Below are 18,864 nucleotides of genomic sequence, written 5' to 3'. Positions count from 1 at the left end.
TTTCACAGTCCACACTACTACAACGCGAAAACGGCGTTTTCAAAAAGATCAATTTTCAAACGTTGGGACATCAGGGCTTTATACTTCAGTTTACTCAAAAAACAAACAATAAACAAGCCTATATCTTATGTTCTGTATCAAAGTCTTCAGCTTAATTGATTTCTGTTTGCTATCTGTGTCCCACTTCTGCTACGATTCCCTCACTGCCGTTCTTCCATTTGGCCTCATCTTTTCCAAACTTTCATTATTTAATTGTCCTTTAATTTCAACACTCCCCAGATATATGCACTATATGCACGCATAACTTCCGCGTTTGACGCAAGGATGCTCTTGCGTTTCCGGTTGGGGAGATTTAAAGCGGAGGTAAACGGGATTATGGCAGAGTCTTCAAAATTTCCTCGTTGTTTGCTTGAGTTGCCAAAATTTAGTATTCAAGATGTGCGAAGAATTGTACGAATGTGCAGTACAACACCACAGAGCAAGCTTGAGAAAGGTTTCAAGTTTTATGTTTCGTCTTATCTCTATGAAGGTAAGTTCAGATAGCCTGAACTAGTACGTTATGGCTAACATTGTGCTATTATTTTTACATTCCGGCCAGCAGCAGACTAATCACGCTAATATAAATGTTTGGCATGTAATGTGTTTGTAAAAGTGTCAGGTAAAATCAGGGCCACAAATGAGATCTCAGTGAAAGCTCAGTGTTACCGCTCTATGAGGAAAGCAGAGACTCCACAACAACTAAGAGTAGGACTGGTATTTTGAAAGTGACGTTCAAAGTTCTTTTGAACATGTTCTAAGTTTTTACTTTTCTAACGTTACCACTGTTCATTTTGGATAACCACAGATGTTATCTTAGCTAGTATGGATGTTTATTGTACAAAATGAATAATAAAAAATGTAATGCAGTTCTATCAACGACAGATGAATAGCACTGCGTTATTGCAAATTCTAGCTGAAACAGTGGTAATGGAGATGCACTGCTGCAAAGTTTGTTTCCTATTCGCACATACAGACTTTTTGTCAGTAGCTTTCCAACAGTGGATGCAAACGAGTTAATATCATTGACAATGAGCTACAAAAAAAATATTTTTTGTATGTTAAAAAAAAAAAAAAAAAAAAAAACGACTACAAGAGGAAAGAGTTGTAGGTGATAGTCATACTTAATTTCCTCATTAATCATTTTGCATACACCATAAGAAAGTTATTGAGGGCAAACATCTGAATGTATGAAACTAACTTTACTGCAGTTGCAGATACAGGGTAGCAGAGTGTGCAGGCTTTCTAGTTAGTCTATAACACAAAATGGGAGTTTATTTTAAAACTCTGAAGAATAGTGATATGAAATTTTGTTTTACCGGACATGGTGGCTGCAGATGCAGAATGTATTTGACTAACTCGGCTACCCTTCCTTTAGTGTATAGTCAAAGAGTATAGAATCCCACATCAGTTCTCGGCATAGCAGCGCTCTACGATCGGCGGAAGTAATCAAGCATCCTTAAATTTCACCGGAAATACGTCATGCACCGCCGTGCATAGAGCCTATTACATTTGGCCCGGATCCGTTTTAAGCCCCTTGCCTCCGTTTCTATCTTAGAGACGTTTTCTGATTGTGAACCAGATCCGTGCCAGATATAAGTTTCAGCTTAAACATTCTAACTGCCATCAGTTCAGTATTTATACCATTTTACAGATCTGGCCCAGATCACTTTTCCCATAGGTAACCGAAAGACATTAGCTGTGTCTGACACTGATTTGGTCCAGATCTGCAATATGAATCTGAGCCGATACTGTTTTCACATAGGCTACACTGGTGTGGCCCGAATCTGTGATGCATATCTGAGCCGATTGCATTTAAAAAAGGGCTAAAAACTGCTCTGGGCCATATCTGCAAAACGGATTTGAGCCAACACTGTTTTGACAGAGACTACCTGATGTGGACCACATCCGAAATACTTTTCTCAAACTGTGTGAAGAACTCCGTGGAATAAAAATTTTCAAAACAACATGGTTGTCTGCATATTTTTCTATCTAGAGCATGAGAATGCATTGTCATTAAGCTGAGCAATATTATTAGTGTTTAAAAACTATACAGCAACATTTTGTGATGCTATAAGGTCCGTTACAGCACAGCCGTTTGAGCTCCGTTTTAGGTCCATTTCACGACAGCGCCAAGTGAACGTTGGGTCTCGCTTGACTGTCGTATTGCAGATACGCTCCACATCCGTACTACGGACTTCAGCCAGAAGCGCCAAAAAAAAAAAAAAGATATATCATCAAACCAAGCTCAACGCAGATTTAACTGACCAGCTAGGCTACCACAGGTAAGTTTTTATGTGTTTATTCTATGTGTTTATTATGTAAATCTATTTGTATGTGTTTATTCTAATTTACTGTCTATTGCTTAAACGTGCAAGTGAAATGCTGTTTGCTTTGTAGATAGCAGTTACAGGCTGTTATTTGCGCACCACAAAGTGTTATGTTAAAGCCGCATCTGCTATAGCGCTACTGCGCTATACAAATAGCCTATGAGTGTAGCACAGAATAGACCCAATTAGGATAACCGAATCAACTTTTTAATGGCATATATTTGCGCTAATGTACTGAATTTTAAAAGGTAGTTAGTCTTCGCTTAGGATGTCCAGACGTCCCCGGTTTCAGGGGACAGTCCCCGTTTTTGGTTGCCTCCGGGAAAATACAGAAAAACTAATGTTACCTGTCCCTGTTTTTTGAAGATAAAACTTGTATGTATTTTAATCAGATTGACAGTCAAACTAAAAATGTCCCCGTTTTATCCAAAATTTTGGGATTATATCCCCGGTTTTGGTCTTGGACATCTGGTCACGGGCTTATCTTAGCTTTAGCTGCTATGCCGTTAAAGCGCTGATAATTGCAGGCACACATTCATGAAAATGACACCATTGTGAGCTTAATTTTACACCTTGACCGACCATTTAAACACTCGCTTGAATTGTAACGTTATGCTGCGAGCTATCCATCATCTAACAGTGTCAATCATTGATGCCACAACCTGCAGCTTTCTTATCTTTTTCATTTTTGAGCACCACTTTTTGGCTTGCTGAACATTGCAGTTGCTTGGCTGTTAACAACTATTTAGGGTTGCCAACCGTTCCGTATAATACGGAATCGTCCCGTATTTGACACATAAAAGTCTTGTTCCGTATTGAACTGATACGGAACGCACTTTGTTCCGTATTTTTGAGAATCAATTCAGTAGCCTACAAATCCATGACAGACGCATAGCTTCTAATATATATGTCAGACAGACTATGATGAATGAACGAAGACCCGCTGCTATAATGGCAAATTCGGGGACTTGGCGGGCTCTGACGTATAATGACGTAGAGTTGGCTCATTGGTCGCACGTCAGAGGCGCCCGCGCCATTGGATGTGCAGTTGCTGCAGCGCAGCCTATGAGCGAGCCAGACGCTCAATGTGCAAATGCGTTTTACAGGCTTCAGTAAATCGAGTAAAATGTGATTTCCGAAGACATTTGTAGGCTATGATAAGAAAAACTACTAAAATTAAAAATATAATTTTTTGCACTGGAAATAACATTCTAGAAGTCTAATTCTATTGAATAAGTTCGCACAAGGCTACAGAAAACTGTTGTGTTTATTTTTCTTCAAATGCAGTCTAAGCCGATGAGTTTTGAATGTTATATGTTGTATTTGTTTAAGTTAAAAATAAAACGTATTATAAACTAAACAAATACGTGGTTCATTTTTGGCAAAATTATCATGATAGCCTTTATATATCTATGTGGTTAAGTCTTGTAAATTGATTAAGCCTACTTTGCTATTCTATAAATATATAGGCCTAATAAATTGCATTATAATATGATATAAAATGTATGAATTTCAGGGGTTATTTTTCAAAATTTTCTGTTATTGTTGCCTGGCCTTATTGGCACACATTTCGGAACATATTTCCTCAACTAGGATTTCTTAGGACTTTTAGTATGTTGTTCTGCGCACCTCATAGAAATTATCTATGCTGAAAAAATTAAGTTACAATTAGTCTGTCGTAAAATGCTACTTTGCCTGGACTAAAAATAAATTAAGTAATTGTGATTAGGATTTTTTTTTTTTAATTCATTGCCAAAGTATCATTACTGAAATCAAATATACATTAATTAAAGAAAAGGAAGAGAAAATATATGATAGAACTGATAGGAAGTGGCAGGGACATTAGCCTACATAATTTAGAAATACATCTGAATGTATATGCCTCCAACCTTACACTGAACAAAGACCATAACCACTATTGTTCTCATGCCTACCCCAATTACAATTTCAACCTTACAATTTTTTTATTGGTATTTTACTTTCATTTTCTTGTAAACAAAAGTGAGTCTCCTGAGTCATCCATCGATCGATCGATAGATAGATAGATAGATAGATAGATAGATAGATAGATATAGACCAATAGATACTTGTTACCAAATCTTTATTTTTGATAAACCAGACAACTTTTCCAGTCACATATTAAATTAAGTAAGACAACAACTTACAACATACTTTCCATTTCTTTTTCCAGATGCTGAAAACATGATGCAAACTGTTGAGATGAAGGTATAATACTCAGATTTTCATTCCATTCCAAACTCCATACTTTTTTTTATTTTATTATTATTATTCAATTTACAGTTGAGATAGTTACCTAAATGTAAAAAATGAATAGACGCAAGACACCTGTTTCCAGTTCAGCGTTGAGGAGAAGAGCCAGTGTGGACCTTAATAGAAGGTTAATTGATATCGGCTAGGAAACCCCTGCAGCCACACTTCCTCCCAGAGATATTGGGTCTCCAACAGATGATGTTGTAGAACCTGAAAATGAAATCATGGAAGAAAATCTTGGATTAGATCCAATGGCAGCTGTTGTGTCTGACCCAGAGGATAGATCTTATTATCAAGATGATAGTGATGTAGAAGAAATATCTGACTGGGAGGAACCAGAAAAACTCAGAAATCGCCTTTCCAACTGGGCATTAACATATGGTAATTCCCATATTGCACTTTCGGCTCTCTTGGCAATATTAACGGTCCACCACTGTGACTTGCCAAAAGATGCACGAACTCTTCTTAACACAAGAAGAGATTATTCTTTTAGGGAGCTCTGCGGTGGCCTTTACCACTACATTGGCATTATTGAGGCATTAAAACATACCCTTTCCCAGTGGAAAGACAAGCTTGTCGATGGATGTTGTTTATATCTTCAAATGTCAGTGGATGGCCTGCCACTTTTTAAAAGTTCAGGTCTTCAGTTGTGGCCCATTTTAGGTAGATTGGTTGGAGTACCCATGAAAGAACCTGTAGTCATTGGGATGTACTCAGGTATAAAGAAACCTGAGTCATCAAAAATGTATCTCACAGATTTGGCAAATGAACTCTCACAATTACAGGAGGGGTTTACATTCGAGGGGAAAAGGCTCACTTTAAAAGTTAATTCGATGATCTGTGACGCACTGGCAAAATCCTTTGTGAAAGTCACAAAGGCTTTTAACGGTTAGTATGGTTGTGACAAGTGTATTCAGAGTGGGGTGTACCTCAACCACCGCATGACATACCCCCTCATGAATAGCCAAACACGGTCTGATGAGGCATTTTCCAGGCAGGAGGATGAGGAACACCACCATGGTCCTCATGCCTTCACAAATGTACATTTTGGTTTGGTGTCCCAAGTCCCACTGGACCACATGCACCTGGTGTGCTTGGGGGTGGTAAGGCGCCTTATCTTTCTGTGGATGAAAGGTCCTCTGACTGTCCGTGTACCAGGGAGAGATGTGGACAGAATATCCAGAAATCTTCTAAGCTTAAGACCCCACATTCCTTCGAAATTTGCTAGAAGGCCAAGAGCACTGAACGAAGTGGATAGGTGGAAGGCGGCGGAGTTCCGTCAGTTTCTCTTATACACAGGGCCGGTGGTGTTGTGCGAGGTGTTAAGACCTGATCTATATGCAAACTTCCTGCTGCTGTCGACAGCCATGGCAATGCTGGTCTCCCCTTTCTTTGCCAGAAAGTACAACGAATATGCCAACAGCCTCCTTCATGCTTTTGTGGAACATTTTGCCCATCTGTATGGAAATGATCAGCTAGTGTACAATGTGCATGGGTTGACCCATCTTGCACAGGATGCAAAACATTTTGGCAATCTGGATGTTATATCATCCTTTCCATACGAAAATTATTTGCAAAAACTCAAGGGTTTTGTACGCAAACCCTCAAATCCCCTGGCCCAAATAATCAGACGCCTGTCCGAGGGATTAAATGGTGGTGTTACAAGTGACCAGCCCATCAAATTGTGCAAAGAACATGCCCGAGACCCTATACCAGTACCAAACTTGATCTGTAACCAGTATGACGAACTGATATCAGAGAGGTTCACCATGACCACAACATGTAGAAACAACACATTTCTGATGGGCAAAAATGTGTGTCAAATAATTAATATAATTGACTGTCACGGTGATATCATAATTGCCTACAGACAGTACGGGATGGTTGAAACATTTTTTACCTATCCTTTGAATTCGGACATTTTAAACATTGTGATACCAGCTGACCTAGGCCATGAGATAAAATTCTCCAAACTGTCATCTTTCACACAAAAATGCATGGCTGTCCCTTTCAATGAGGCAATGGTGGTTATACCGTTGTTTCATATGAAGGACTAGACTTTATTTTTGAAAATCATAGTTCAGTTCAGTTCAGTTATGTATTTTTTTAATCATCTTATTTTTTACACAATGATTTCTAAAAGACATTCTGTGGAGTAATTTTCCTCGACGAGGACATTACAGAAGTTGTGCCGAGGTCATGGGTTAAAGGTGATGAATGTTTTTGGCCAACATTCATTTCTGAGGAAAAAACCCAAAAGGCCATAAAGAGGCATGAAATGCCAGGCCCTGGCTGGAAAATCTTCAAAATAAGAACACTCTTTGAAAAAGGTAAATAAACAACCAAACAGGGTAATTCTACGTCTTTCCATGTTAGGACAACAGTTATGCCTTACTTCATTTATCCTTAATTATCTCCATATCTGTCTTTCTTTTATTATTATTTTTTTTTATAATAGTAGATGACTTCAGTAAGGCAAGGCAGAAGCTGAAGGACTACAACAGAAATGGAACGGCAGTCCTCCAGTCAGAGGATGAGAGCTCAATGGCAAAAAGGAGAAGAAAAGCGACACAGTATGTACATTATAGATAATTGTTGTATTACTGCAAAAGCTATGGCTGGGGATGGGTTTAGGGTACAAAAAAAAGCCTTTGTTAATGCCTGCCCATTGAATGATGCTATTGCCTTGTCATTACAATTTGACCTCTGTCTTCACTAGTTACCTAGGATTTGAAAACGGCAGTACTGACTCTGAAACGGAGCAGACTCCAAAAAGAAGACCAGAGTCTCGGCCTCGGCCTCAACCTCTCGCTATTAGCGCTACACTTCCTAGTCTCCCTCCAGCCCCCCTCTGTAAGTTTTGATTTGATTGCCAACTGCAACAATGTACAGTGCAGTGATTTGTACCACTGCAATATGTTGATTCACGGTTTTCCCTTTATCAAAAAGCGGACATCGCAGTGGACATGGGTCAGGAGTCTCTGGACAACACAGGACAGGAAACCTTTACAGACATAAGCTGGAATGTGAGGAGGGAGTCAGACCCCTTCAATGGTAGGAATCATGCTCTGTAGCAAAATTACAATACAAATGAAAGTACAAAGGTGATGTTCTGTCCTGTTCATTTCTGTCCTTGTCTGACAATCTGCCTCTCTTGTTATCATTTTCCCTCAATGGTCATCTAGTAATCAATAGCTCAGCGCACCAGTCAACACCAGCACCACCTCAACACTTGAGTCCAGTGTTTGACATTAATATGGGCTTCCCCTATTCACATGGTGACTTTTTCATACAAATTTACAATGTGTACAATAAATATCCTGTTTAAACTTATTTTTTTTCTTGTTTTCTGATTTTAACATTTACATACCTTTCCTCAATTAGCCAGCGGTGGTGGAGAGCCTGGAGGTCACCTCCTCTTCAAGCCAACCTTCAGAGTTGGCCATGAAACAGGGCCAATTCCTTGCACACGTAAGAGTGTTAACAATGTTTACAACATATATATATATATATATGTAGCACTCTATACGTACCAATATCTAGAGTGCCCTAGGTTCGTTACGGATGTATTAATAGTTTATGGAAGGGAAACTGAATGGAAATCAGTAAAATCACAGAATGTAAATGTAATAAAGAAAAAAATGAATAAAGACTCAATTTCAAATACTCCCTTGTTTCTCTTTTACTTGATAATCAACTAAAGTTATGAAATGAAACTCCAAAGCAAGTTATGAATCACAGTAACCAACTTTACATTACTACGTAATTAACTTGATGGAGTATATTCAACACTTTCACATATTTTTACATTTAGTTTCAGTCAGTAATTAACCTTCACTGGGCCCAGGCTCTTGAAAAAATATATAAATGTCAAAAATAGTCCCAATAAAGTAAACAAATAAAATTAGATGCAGGCCTGAAGCGACGCTTGTGTGCGTTAGGTAGGAAAAAATACAAATCGCGCTTCACTCTTACTAGAGCCAACAATAATGGAAAATACTACTCACGATTGTCATGATCACAGTCCCACGGGAATAGGAGCAATGCAGAGAGAGTCAGGAAGGAGAAAATACCGTGCTGCACCGGGCAAAGAGATGATCACTCGCCGTCGCGGTCCGATCAGGGAATCCAACGAGGCCAGGGGAACTTCCAGGCAATCCAGGGTACCTGAAGCGCTACCTGGTATTGAAATCCAACGTGGCGGAGGAGCTCAGTCTCCAGTTAACTCAAATCACTAGTCAATAACAAGTGCGTCACATACAGCGACTTCGAGAATACCACGACACACACTCGCGATGAACTAAAGTAGGAGATCAACACTTTAACTTCTGTACGAAATTACATACTCACTACTATTAATAAAAGCAACTGACTACTCAAATCATAACTGCGTCACACTCAATATCGTTCTCGTTCTCTTTTTTTCTTCTCTCCGCTCTTCTTCGTAACCTCTCCTCTCTCTCTCTCCTCCCGCCCCCTCTGCCTATCACATCCATCTCCAAACCAAACGGACATGTAAAATACCCAATCAGAGCCTATACAAACTTTATACACTTCTAACAATATAAAATATTGTTTTCAACACACGTGAGAAGTACATATATACAACAAAAATCAAATATATAAACAACCCAATATAAAGATACATTTTGAAAAAAGTAAAATAATATAGATATAATTTCAACAGGGCTACACTCTCCCCTACTAAAAGGTCTTCATGTCCCCATGAGACTTAAAAGGGAACTCAATTGTCTACCCCTGACAGGTAAGAAATGAAGATATCAAGGTATCAATGTATAAACTGTGAGACTAAGTTCTTATTGATAAGAGATCTGAATCATCATGCCTCTATGTACTATTGTAATTGGTATGTCTGTTGGTTTTCCAGGTTCATCGTAACTAAGGCGGATGACAGGCTTCACTTTTCTACGTTCTTTTGGCTCAGAGATAGACTCCACCTCCTTATCCGAGACACTAGAAACAAGGACGTCTCCCGCATCTAGTTCTGTGTCCACCACAGGTTCCAGGACAGGCGATAGAGGATCCTCTGTTCCTCCACCTTGAATTAACTCCTCTTGTTCATTCTCTTCCTCAGATACATCTGAAACTGGATATCCTTCAACAGGAACAACCGGGGTATCACTTGGAGCAGGTAAGGTATTGTTAGACTCAACTGTACTATCCCCTAACCCAGTCCTTTGAAAGGTAAACTGTGGTACAGGATAAAGATCTTCCTCTTCAGACTCACAATTCCACTCATCTTGTTCTTCATGGTCACCACTTTGTGCTGAACTTGGATTGTTAGATTCTCTTAATCTTTCAACCCCTCGTGCTCGAGTCATCGGCATCCGGCTTTGTGGTGCTTTGGGAACATTCACAGGCATCCTCACCAGATAACCAATTGGCAGTAAGTGATTACGGTGTAATGTTTTCACCACGCCTAATCCCCGTTCAGGCTTTACTCTGTAAACAGGTAGGTGAGGAAGCTTTTCTATCACCAGGTAAGGCAATGGATTCCACCTATCTTGCAACTTGTGTTTTCCAGTGAGCCCTAGATTACGCACCAACACCCGATCACCTCCTTCGAGAGTCTGATTTCGGACTCTAGAATCATAATGTTTTTGTTTCTTTTATGATTCTTAGAGGCTTCCTCCATGGCCAGCTGATAAGCACTTCTCAACTCACGTTTCATTTGACCCACGTACTGATGATATTTCACACCCTCTTCACCATCAGGATATATTTCAAAACACAAGTCAATGGGCAGTTTAGCCTCTCGACCAAACATCAAATAGTATGGCGAAAAACCAGTGGCATCATTTTTGGTGCAGTTATATGCATGGACCAGCTGGCATACATACTGACTCCACCTTGACTTTTTGTCTGGGTCGAGGGTCCCAAGCATGGACAGTAACGTGCGGTTAAATCTTTCTGGTTGGGCGTCTCCCTGAGGATGGTAAGGCGAAGTTCTTGACTTATGGATACCCAACATTCCCAACAACTCTTTAATGACCTGACTCTCAAAATCTCGTCCTTGGTCAGAATGGATACGATTAGGAAATCCGTAATGCACAAAGAACTTTTCAAACAGGACCTTGGCCACTGTTAAAGCCTTTTGATCTTTAGTTATGAAGGCCTGTGCATATCTGGTGAAGTGATCTGTCACTATTAGCACGTTTGAGATTCCCTTAGAATCCGGCTCTATAGACAAAAAGTCTATACACACTAAATCAAGCGGGCCGGTGCTTGTGATCTGCTGTAAGGGCGCAGCTCTCTGTGGCACAGTCTTACGAGCGACACATCTACCACAATTCTTGATGTACTGTGTAATCTCAAATGCCATCCTGGGCCAATAAAACCGGTCCTTTATGAGCACCATGGTTCTCTCAACTCCAAAATGTCCTAGGTCATCATGCATAGCTTTTAAAACCATAGGTCTGTACTGCTCTGGTAGAATCAACTGACACACCTCTTTTCCCGATCTTTGGATGATTCTGTATAGAAGTCCTTTTTTCATCTGGATCTTAGGACTCTCCCGCTGAAATATCAGGAGGACAGGATCTTGTGTTTTCAGATCAGACATGGACTTCCTAGCCTCTATATGTTTCATCACAACCCCAATGGCTGGATCACATCTTTGTGCTTTTGTCAAGTCACCTCTACTTAACTGGTCAAGTGAACTAACACCAACTTGTGTTGGAAAAGCAAAAACATCTGGGATGGCTTTAGGAGATGCCCCAAGCTGGTCTATAAATCTGGAGGTGTCGTTCATACTAACACAAACCTGCTGACAAAGAGTTTTCACTCCAGAAAGGGATATCTTCTCCCATTCATCCTGAGAATCCTGAGCATTCCTTGACAAAAGGTCAGCATCCACATTGCTTCTTCCTGGTTTGTACTCTACATCAAAGTCATACGTAGTTAACGCAGCCAACCACCTATGGCCTGTGGCGTTAAGTTTGGCGGTTGTCAGCACATATGTGAGAGGATTGTTATCTGTCCTCACTGTAAACTTAGCTCCATAAAGGTAATCGTGGAACTTATCCACGACGGCCCATTTCACAGCGAGGAATTCTAGCTGATGTATATGATAATTACGTTCCGACGTACTCAGCTTTCGACTGGCAAAAGCAATGGGACGGAGACCTTCAGAGTATTCCTGATTAAGCACTGCCCCCAACCCATCCATGCTTGCATCCACATGAAGGATGTAAGGTTTGCTTGGGTCAGCGAAAGCCAACACAGGGGTATTGGTGAGGCAATGTAGGATTTTCTCAAAGGAATCATCACAGACTTTGTCCCATCTATCAGCGAAGGGTTCTGACTCCTTGAAGTACTGCTGCTTCTCCGCACTACCAGATTTCTTCCTTTTCTGAGTCGGTGGGTAACCCTTTGTTAACTCCGTCAAGGGCCTGACAATGGATGAGTAATTGGCAATAAAACGCCGATAATACCCACAAAACCCAAGGAAGGATCGTAGCGACTTCAAATCTACAGGTTTCTTCCAGTTAAGAACGGCTTTCACTTTTTCAGGGTCTGTTGAGACACCAGCTGCAGAAACGATATGGCCCAGGTACTTCACCTGAGGCTGGCAAAATTGGCACTTATCGATCGAAATTTTTAGGCCACACTCCTCTAGCCTTTTCAGTACCTTCAACAGGCGTTCCTCATGCTCCTCAAGGGTTTTCCCGAACACTATCAAATCATCCAGATAAACCAGTACCTGTAACAGATTCATGTCTCCAACTGCTGCTTCCATCAATCGTTGGAATGTTGCAGGAGCTCCAGTTATTCCCTGAGGCATCCTCTCAAACTGGTAGAACCCCAATGGACAAAGGCAGCTGTTTTCTCCTTATCCTCTTCCGCCATTGCAATCTGGTAATACCAGCTCCGCAGATCCAGAACAGAAAACCATTTGCTGCCCGTCAAACTATCAAGCACATCATCAATACGTGGCATGGTGTACTGGTCAGGCGCGATGCGTGAGTTCAATGTCGCGATAGTCAATGCACATGCGTATTCGGCCATTCTTTTTCTTGCAATGACTATGGGGAAGCGTAAGGACTGCGTGATTCTTTGATTATTCCGGCTGCCAACAGTTCCTGTATATGACGCGAACATCCTCAATGTCAGCCGGGCTATACGCCTGGATCTCTCTCGGAATGGCTTTGAATCACAGAGTCGTATTTGGTGTTTCACCCCACTTGCTAGTCCTACGTCCCATTCATCTACTGAAAAAACTCCAGTTTTCTGTGACAGAATGTTAACAAGGCGGTTTTTCCAAACTTCTGGAATTGGAGAGTCGCCAAAGTCAAACAAGCTAGGGTCTAGGGTCTTTTGTGTGGAAACTGATTTCTGTGGCACTGTGACAGTGTCTACCACACATACTTGAGCCACTAGAGTCCCGATAGGAATCACGGTTCCCTTCTGAGATTCGTTTTGAAGGGGTACAAGGAAATGATCTTCATTCACAACAGAAGGAATCATCACAAGAGAGGGTATTAGGACCCCAGCAGGAAGTTGACCATCCTCCGGCATCTCCACCAGAAGAATGTGATTGGCTAAAGGTTGGTGGGGCATGACCTTGCACATAGCATAACTAGTACTGCGAGGAGGAATAGTTAATGGTCCAGGACCCTCCCATTTCACTAGTCCCACAACATCAGTAGATACTCTGCTGCTGGATGTCAAAGATGGTTTGGTAACATTCAACTCATAAGGAAGTATTCTCAGCGAATTGACGGTGCTGCTATTGACCAACTCTTTGCAGTGAGCCAACAGAGTGTTAAGCTTGGAAGTATTTGTGCCAAGAATGACTGAAACCGGGTCTGGACTCTTGGACATACAAGTGCCAAGATCGAAATCTTCTCTTTAGAGAGTGATCTTACTTCAGGAAATGCCAATTCAACAGATATATACCCACTGTAAGGGTAAGTGGAATCACTGAGACCCCATATTGCAAGGTCTGTCAGAGGCATAAGAGGAACATGTGACAGGTGCTGCTGGTACCAACTTTCAAACACTATGGTGACACGGGAACCACTGTCCAGTAGGGCTTTGCATTGCTGACCTTCAAGTGTGACACTAGCAAGAGGAGATGGGCCCACTAACCCCTCAGGTAAGTGACTTGGCTTGATAGAATCTACTTTTCCCTGACGAACAGAAAAGTTCTCTACCACTGCAGACGCTGGTTCTTTTCCACCCCTGCCTCTCCGAAGAGCACGGATCAGCTTTTGAATTACTTTTGCCGTGTTCTCAGGAGAATTGCAATGAGTGGCAATATGGCCGTCTTCACCACATCTGTAACAGAAATAATCTGAAGTTTCAGGAGATAATGGAGGTTTCCGGTTACTATTAGGCTTGCTTCTGCCATCCCTTCTTGGGAATTCTCTAGACACAGACATACCTGGTGACACTGTCATTACACAAAGCTGTTCCTGGAGTTTTTTCACTTGTTTCTGCAGAATCTGAACCTCATTCTCCATTTCAATCTCAACTGGCTTTTGAGAATTTTTCAGTTTTGTTTCAGGCTCAGTATCTCTTTTCTTCAACTTAGAATTTAACACTTTGAGTTCGGCTTTCAGCTCTTGAATTTCAGAAGAACCTGACTTCATCTCTTTACTAGCCTGCACCTGTCTTACCGTAGGATTCAGTTTTCGACGCGAGGCTTCATATTCTTCTTCCTCTCTGATTTCATTCAACAACTGCAAAAGGTAGGAGGCTTCTCTTTTCTCTCCCTTAGTCGTAGATGCACCAATATCATGTCAGATTGTGTGCAACCTCTAATAAGCTGTTCTAGCCTAACTTGGTCTGCGCGTTGGGGAGATATACCCCCTCTGTGCAAAACTCTTCTAAGAGATCTCTCCAACCTTTGCAAGAAATCAGACAGTTTTTCACCAGACTGCTGGTGCATAGATCTGAAGGCAAAATATAAGTCCTCCCCTGACTCAGGAGTACCAAAAGCATTCTCCAATGCCTTCAAATAACCAGTAGGGGTTGCATCTGGATCGTTTAGCCTCACTGCTTGAATTATATCTAAAGCAGGACCCTTTAAGCTTTCTACTATCCTTGTGCGTTTTTCTCGGTTGGAACAGCTACACTCTTCAACCATTAAATGTGCCTGAGCCAGCCAATGTTCTAGGCTTTCTTCGCCGGGAGGGGTGGGAATGGTCCCAGAAAATGTCCTCAAGCGTCTGAAAGCATTAGTATCACTGCTGGGTCTCATGGTTTTCTCAAGGAGATCTCCAACTGCTCGGATGATACTATCAGGTGAACTTCCTTGCAGGGGATCGTTGGAGAAAAGAGCCATGACATCATCCATAGTCTTGCCTTCCTCTTGTAATAACTTGCGAAATTTATCAGAAAACTGATCTGACTCTCGTGGGGTAAGTAGAATTATCTTCCAGGGAATTTCTCCACTAGGAGGTTGGATCTCAGGTGGGGTATGATATGGGCTTACTGGCTGCCTGCACTCACACAGCACAACTTTACTTTGCGTTTGAGAGTAGTATTTTTCATCCCTTACTCGAACTCTCCCAAAAACTTTTACAGTTTGTGCCAATTCTTCGATGTCTGATACATCTAAATCAGTGGGCACTCCACTTAACACAAAAGCATGGGAGGGGTTAACTCCTAAACCCTCACACCATTCATTGAGCTCACCCATGGTTACAGTTTTGGGAATATCCATACTGAGTAAGATGTGTCTCTCAAATTACACACTATATGGTAGAAAAATGGGGGGAAATGATCCCAGCGGTGCCTCCAATTTATATGTAGCACTCTATACGTACCAATATCTAGAGTGCCCTAGGTTCGTTACGGATGTATTAATAGTTTATGGAAGGGAAACTGAATGGAAATCAGTAAAATCACAGAATGTAAATGTAATAAAGAAAAAAATGAATAAAGACTCAATTTCAAATACTCCCTTGTTTCTCTTTTACTTGATAATCAACTAAAGTTATGAAATGAAACTCCAAAGCAAGTTATGAATCACAGTAACCAACTTTACATTACTCACAATTAACTTGATGGAGTATATTCAACACTTTCACATATTTTTACATTTAGTTTCAGTCAGTAATTAACCTTCACTGGGCCCAGGCTCTTGAAAAAATATATAAATGTCAAAAATAGTCCCAATAAAGTAAACAAATAAAATTAGATGCAGGCCTGAAGCTGGCGCTTGTGTGCGTTGAGGTGGAAAAAATACAAATCGCCACTTCACTCTTACTAGAGCCAACAATAATGGAAAATACTACTCACGATTGTCATGATCACAGTCCCACGGGAATAGGAGCAATGCAGAGAGAGTCAGGAAGGAGAAAATACCGTGCTGCACCGGGCAAAGAGATGATCACTCGCCGTGCGGTCCCGATCAGGGAATCCAACGAGGCCAGGGGAACTTCCAGGCAATCCAGGGTACCTGAAGCGCTACCTGGTATTGAAATCCAACGTGGCCGGAGGAGCTCAGTCTCCAGTTAACTCAAATCACTAGTCAATAACAAGTGCGTCACATACGCGACTCGCGAGAATACACGACACACACTCGCGATGAACTAAAGTAGGAGATCAACACTTTAACTTCTGTACGAAATTACATACTCACTACTATTAATAAAAGCAACTGACTACTCAAATCATAACTGCGTCACACTCAATATCGTTCTCGTTCTCTTTTTTTCTTCTCTCCGCTCTTCTTCGTAACCTCTCCTCTCTCTCTCTCCTCCCGCCCCCTCTGCCTATCACATCCATCTCCAAACCAAACGGACATGTAAAATACCCAATCAGAGCCTATACAAACTTTATACACTTCTAACAATATAAAATATTGTTTTCAACACACGTGAGAAGTACATATATACAACAAAAATCAAATATATAAACAACCCAATATAAAGATACATTTTGAAAAAAGTAAAATAATATAGATATAATTTCAACAGGGCTACATATATATATATATACATACATACACAGTACAGGCCAAAAGTTTGGACACATCTCATTCAATGCGTTTTCTTTATTTTCATGACTATTTAGATTCTCACTGAAGGCATCAAAGCTATTAATGAACACATGTGGAATTATTTACACAAAAAGAGTGAAATAACTGAAAACATGTCTTATATTCTAGTTTCTTCAAAGTAGCCAATGAGAATCTACAATGTAAATAGTCATGAAAATAAAGGAAACGCATTGAAGGTGTGTCCAAACTTTTGGCCTGTACTGTATATTTATACAGTATAGTGTGCAGCTGTGGGTTTATTTTATTGACCATCATTGTGTGTATTATTTCCTTAATGTTTAAATAACCTGAGTCTTTTCTCCAGATTAACACTTTTTTTTCAACTTTCACAATGTTTCAGCGGCTCAGCTACATGGCCTATTGCTTTTGGAAAACCTAAACCAGCAGGTTGCCCAACTCGCCACCACCGTGAACCTGCTCATGGCCAAGGTCAATAACGGCCTCCAACCAGCAGCCTTTGAGTGGTCCGGGGAATTTCAATTCCCCCTGGAATCAGATGCAGAGCTGGACCGCTTTGAGGCCTGGCTGGTGGACCCTGCCAACAATAGGCAGAAACATGCCCTTGTAAGCATATTCCCCCAATATGCTCTCAATGTACTCAAGACACTTGTTTCATCTTACACTAAATTTAATTAATCTAATGTAATATTTATTGCTACAGTAGACTAAGCTCTTTATGATGATGAAACTTGAATGTTATGGATAAAAGCATCATCCAATTGCCCACATGTCTTAATTGTAAAAAAAAAAAGTGTCAAAAAAGTGGCTTACCTGTTTAAAAACTTGTGCAACGGTGATCCAACCACTATCTTCATGCCCTAGGTGAATACCCTGTCTGCTGTCGGGGGTGTGGATTTGAAGAGGGTGACATGGAACATTCTGTCATACCTGTTTTCCTGCCCCCTTTCTCGAACAATTAATTGGAAGGGTGTGAACAAGAAGAGGGCCTTCCACAGGATGGCATCACGTACCCTCCTCAGCCGTAAGTAGGCTATTGCTTCAAATGTCCTTAGTGAATTAGTATTTATTCACTCAAAAGTCTTACAGATTACTCAAATATGTAAAATATAGCAAGGAGATATTTTAATTGTTTATTAATAAAGTCAAGATGAAGTTGGCGATGCTGACTCATGATCTTAGCAGTAAAGTAACACAAGCGTAATACAGGAGTAGGCTAATGTAGCGATTACAATTCTGAGACAGTAAGGTAATGAATTACTTTTAAATAACAGTAACAAGTAATATATAATGTATTAGTTTGGAAGTAACTTGCACAACACTGGTTACTTCCAAACTGTTATACATAATTTATTACTTGTTACTGCTATTTAAAAGTAATTCATTACCTACAATATTACTGTCTCAGAATTGTAATGCGTACATTACTCCTGTATTACGCTTTGTTACTTTCACCAAAATAACTATCAGAAGTAGAACTGTTGGGGCTGTAACAATATGCCATATGAAACCGAAATCGCAACACTCAGATCCACGAACCTGCAGAATCGCGACACACCCCTTCCAACTCCCAGCGTTATCCATACCGTCCAGACCCAATGCTACCACATCTTTAAATTACTATTAGTATTATTTGAAGTTAACATTATAAAGTACGTAGACCTACACCACAAAACTAGTTGAGGATTCACAGACTATATTACAGAAACCGCTTCTGCAACTTTCCTACCATTGACCCCTGCACACAACATCAAACCTTGAACTGACGCTTTGAGCAATGAACCCATTTTCAGAACATCTGTAATGAACAAACCCATTGCTTCAGAAAGCTTAATTTCCCATCACTACTAAATAAATCACTCTAGCTGGTATATATATTTACTTGTTGTTACGTTCCTGTATTGTGTGTGTGTTCCTTTGTGTTTCTCTCCCCGCTCTCTCGGTTACTTTCGCTTTGCAGGTACCCGCGATTGGCCAAGTGACCTGTCAATCATCGTTAGTGCTGACGTCATCCCTTCTCGCTGTCGCCAATGGGAACAGGACCGGGGTAATAAGAGGGCACGCTGATGTTTCAATGGCAGCTCAGTTCGCTGAGACTCAGACCACGCAGCTTTCTGTTTGCGTTTTTGTATACCCTGTTAAGACTGTGGTTCCCGTTCGATCTGTGTGATGTTGAATTAATGTATGAGTGAATTCTTCCTGTGTTCAATTCTCTGGGTTTTTATGTAACTTGTTATA

General features: G+C 40.7%; 1 protein-coding gene across 2 annotated transcripts; it reads left to right on the top strand.

Moving 5' to 3' along the window:
- The first annotated feature begins 2,199 nt into the window (after positions 1–2,199).
- LOC127650639 (uncharacterized) lies at positions 2,200–18,835 on the top strand. 2 transcript variants are annotated; one of them, XM_052136207.1, is made up of 11 exons: positions 2,200–2,321; positions 4,558–4,592; positions 6,781–6,967; positions 7,099–7,210; positions 7,357–7,490; positions 7,587–7,691; positions 7,823–7,915; positions 8,022–8,108; positions 17,009–17,232; positions 17,491–17,650; positions 18,587–18,835. In XM_052136207.1, exons 2-11 carry the CDS (start codon positions 4,569–4,571, stop codon positions 18,691–18,693), a joined length of 1,233 nt encoding a protein of 410 aa, XP_051992167.1. In that variant the 5' UTR covers positions 2,200–2,321; positions 4,558–4,568; the 3' UTR covers positions 18,694–18,835. The 2 variants fall into 2 exon arrangements, with proteins under 2 accessions (XP_051992167.1, XP_051992166.1); XM_052136206.1 differs by having other exon boundaries at positions 7,096–7,210.
- The last annotated feature ends 29 nt before the right edge of the window (positions 18,836–18,864 follow it).

This window comes from Xyrauchen texanus, chromosome 10 (assembly GCF_025860055.1).
Source record: "Xyrauchen texanus isolate HMW12.3.18 chromosome 10, RBS_HiC_50CHRs, whole genome shotgun sequence".
Classification (NCBI taxonomy): Eukaryota; Metazoa; Chordata; class Actinopteri; order Cypriniformes; family Catostomidae; genus Xyrauchen; species Xyrauchen texanus.
This window is presented reverse-complemented; position numbering and strand designations above follow the sequence as displayed.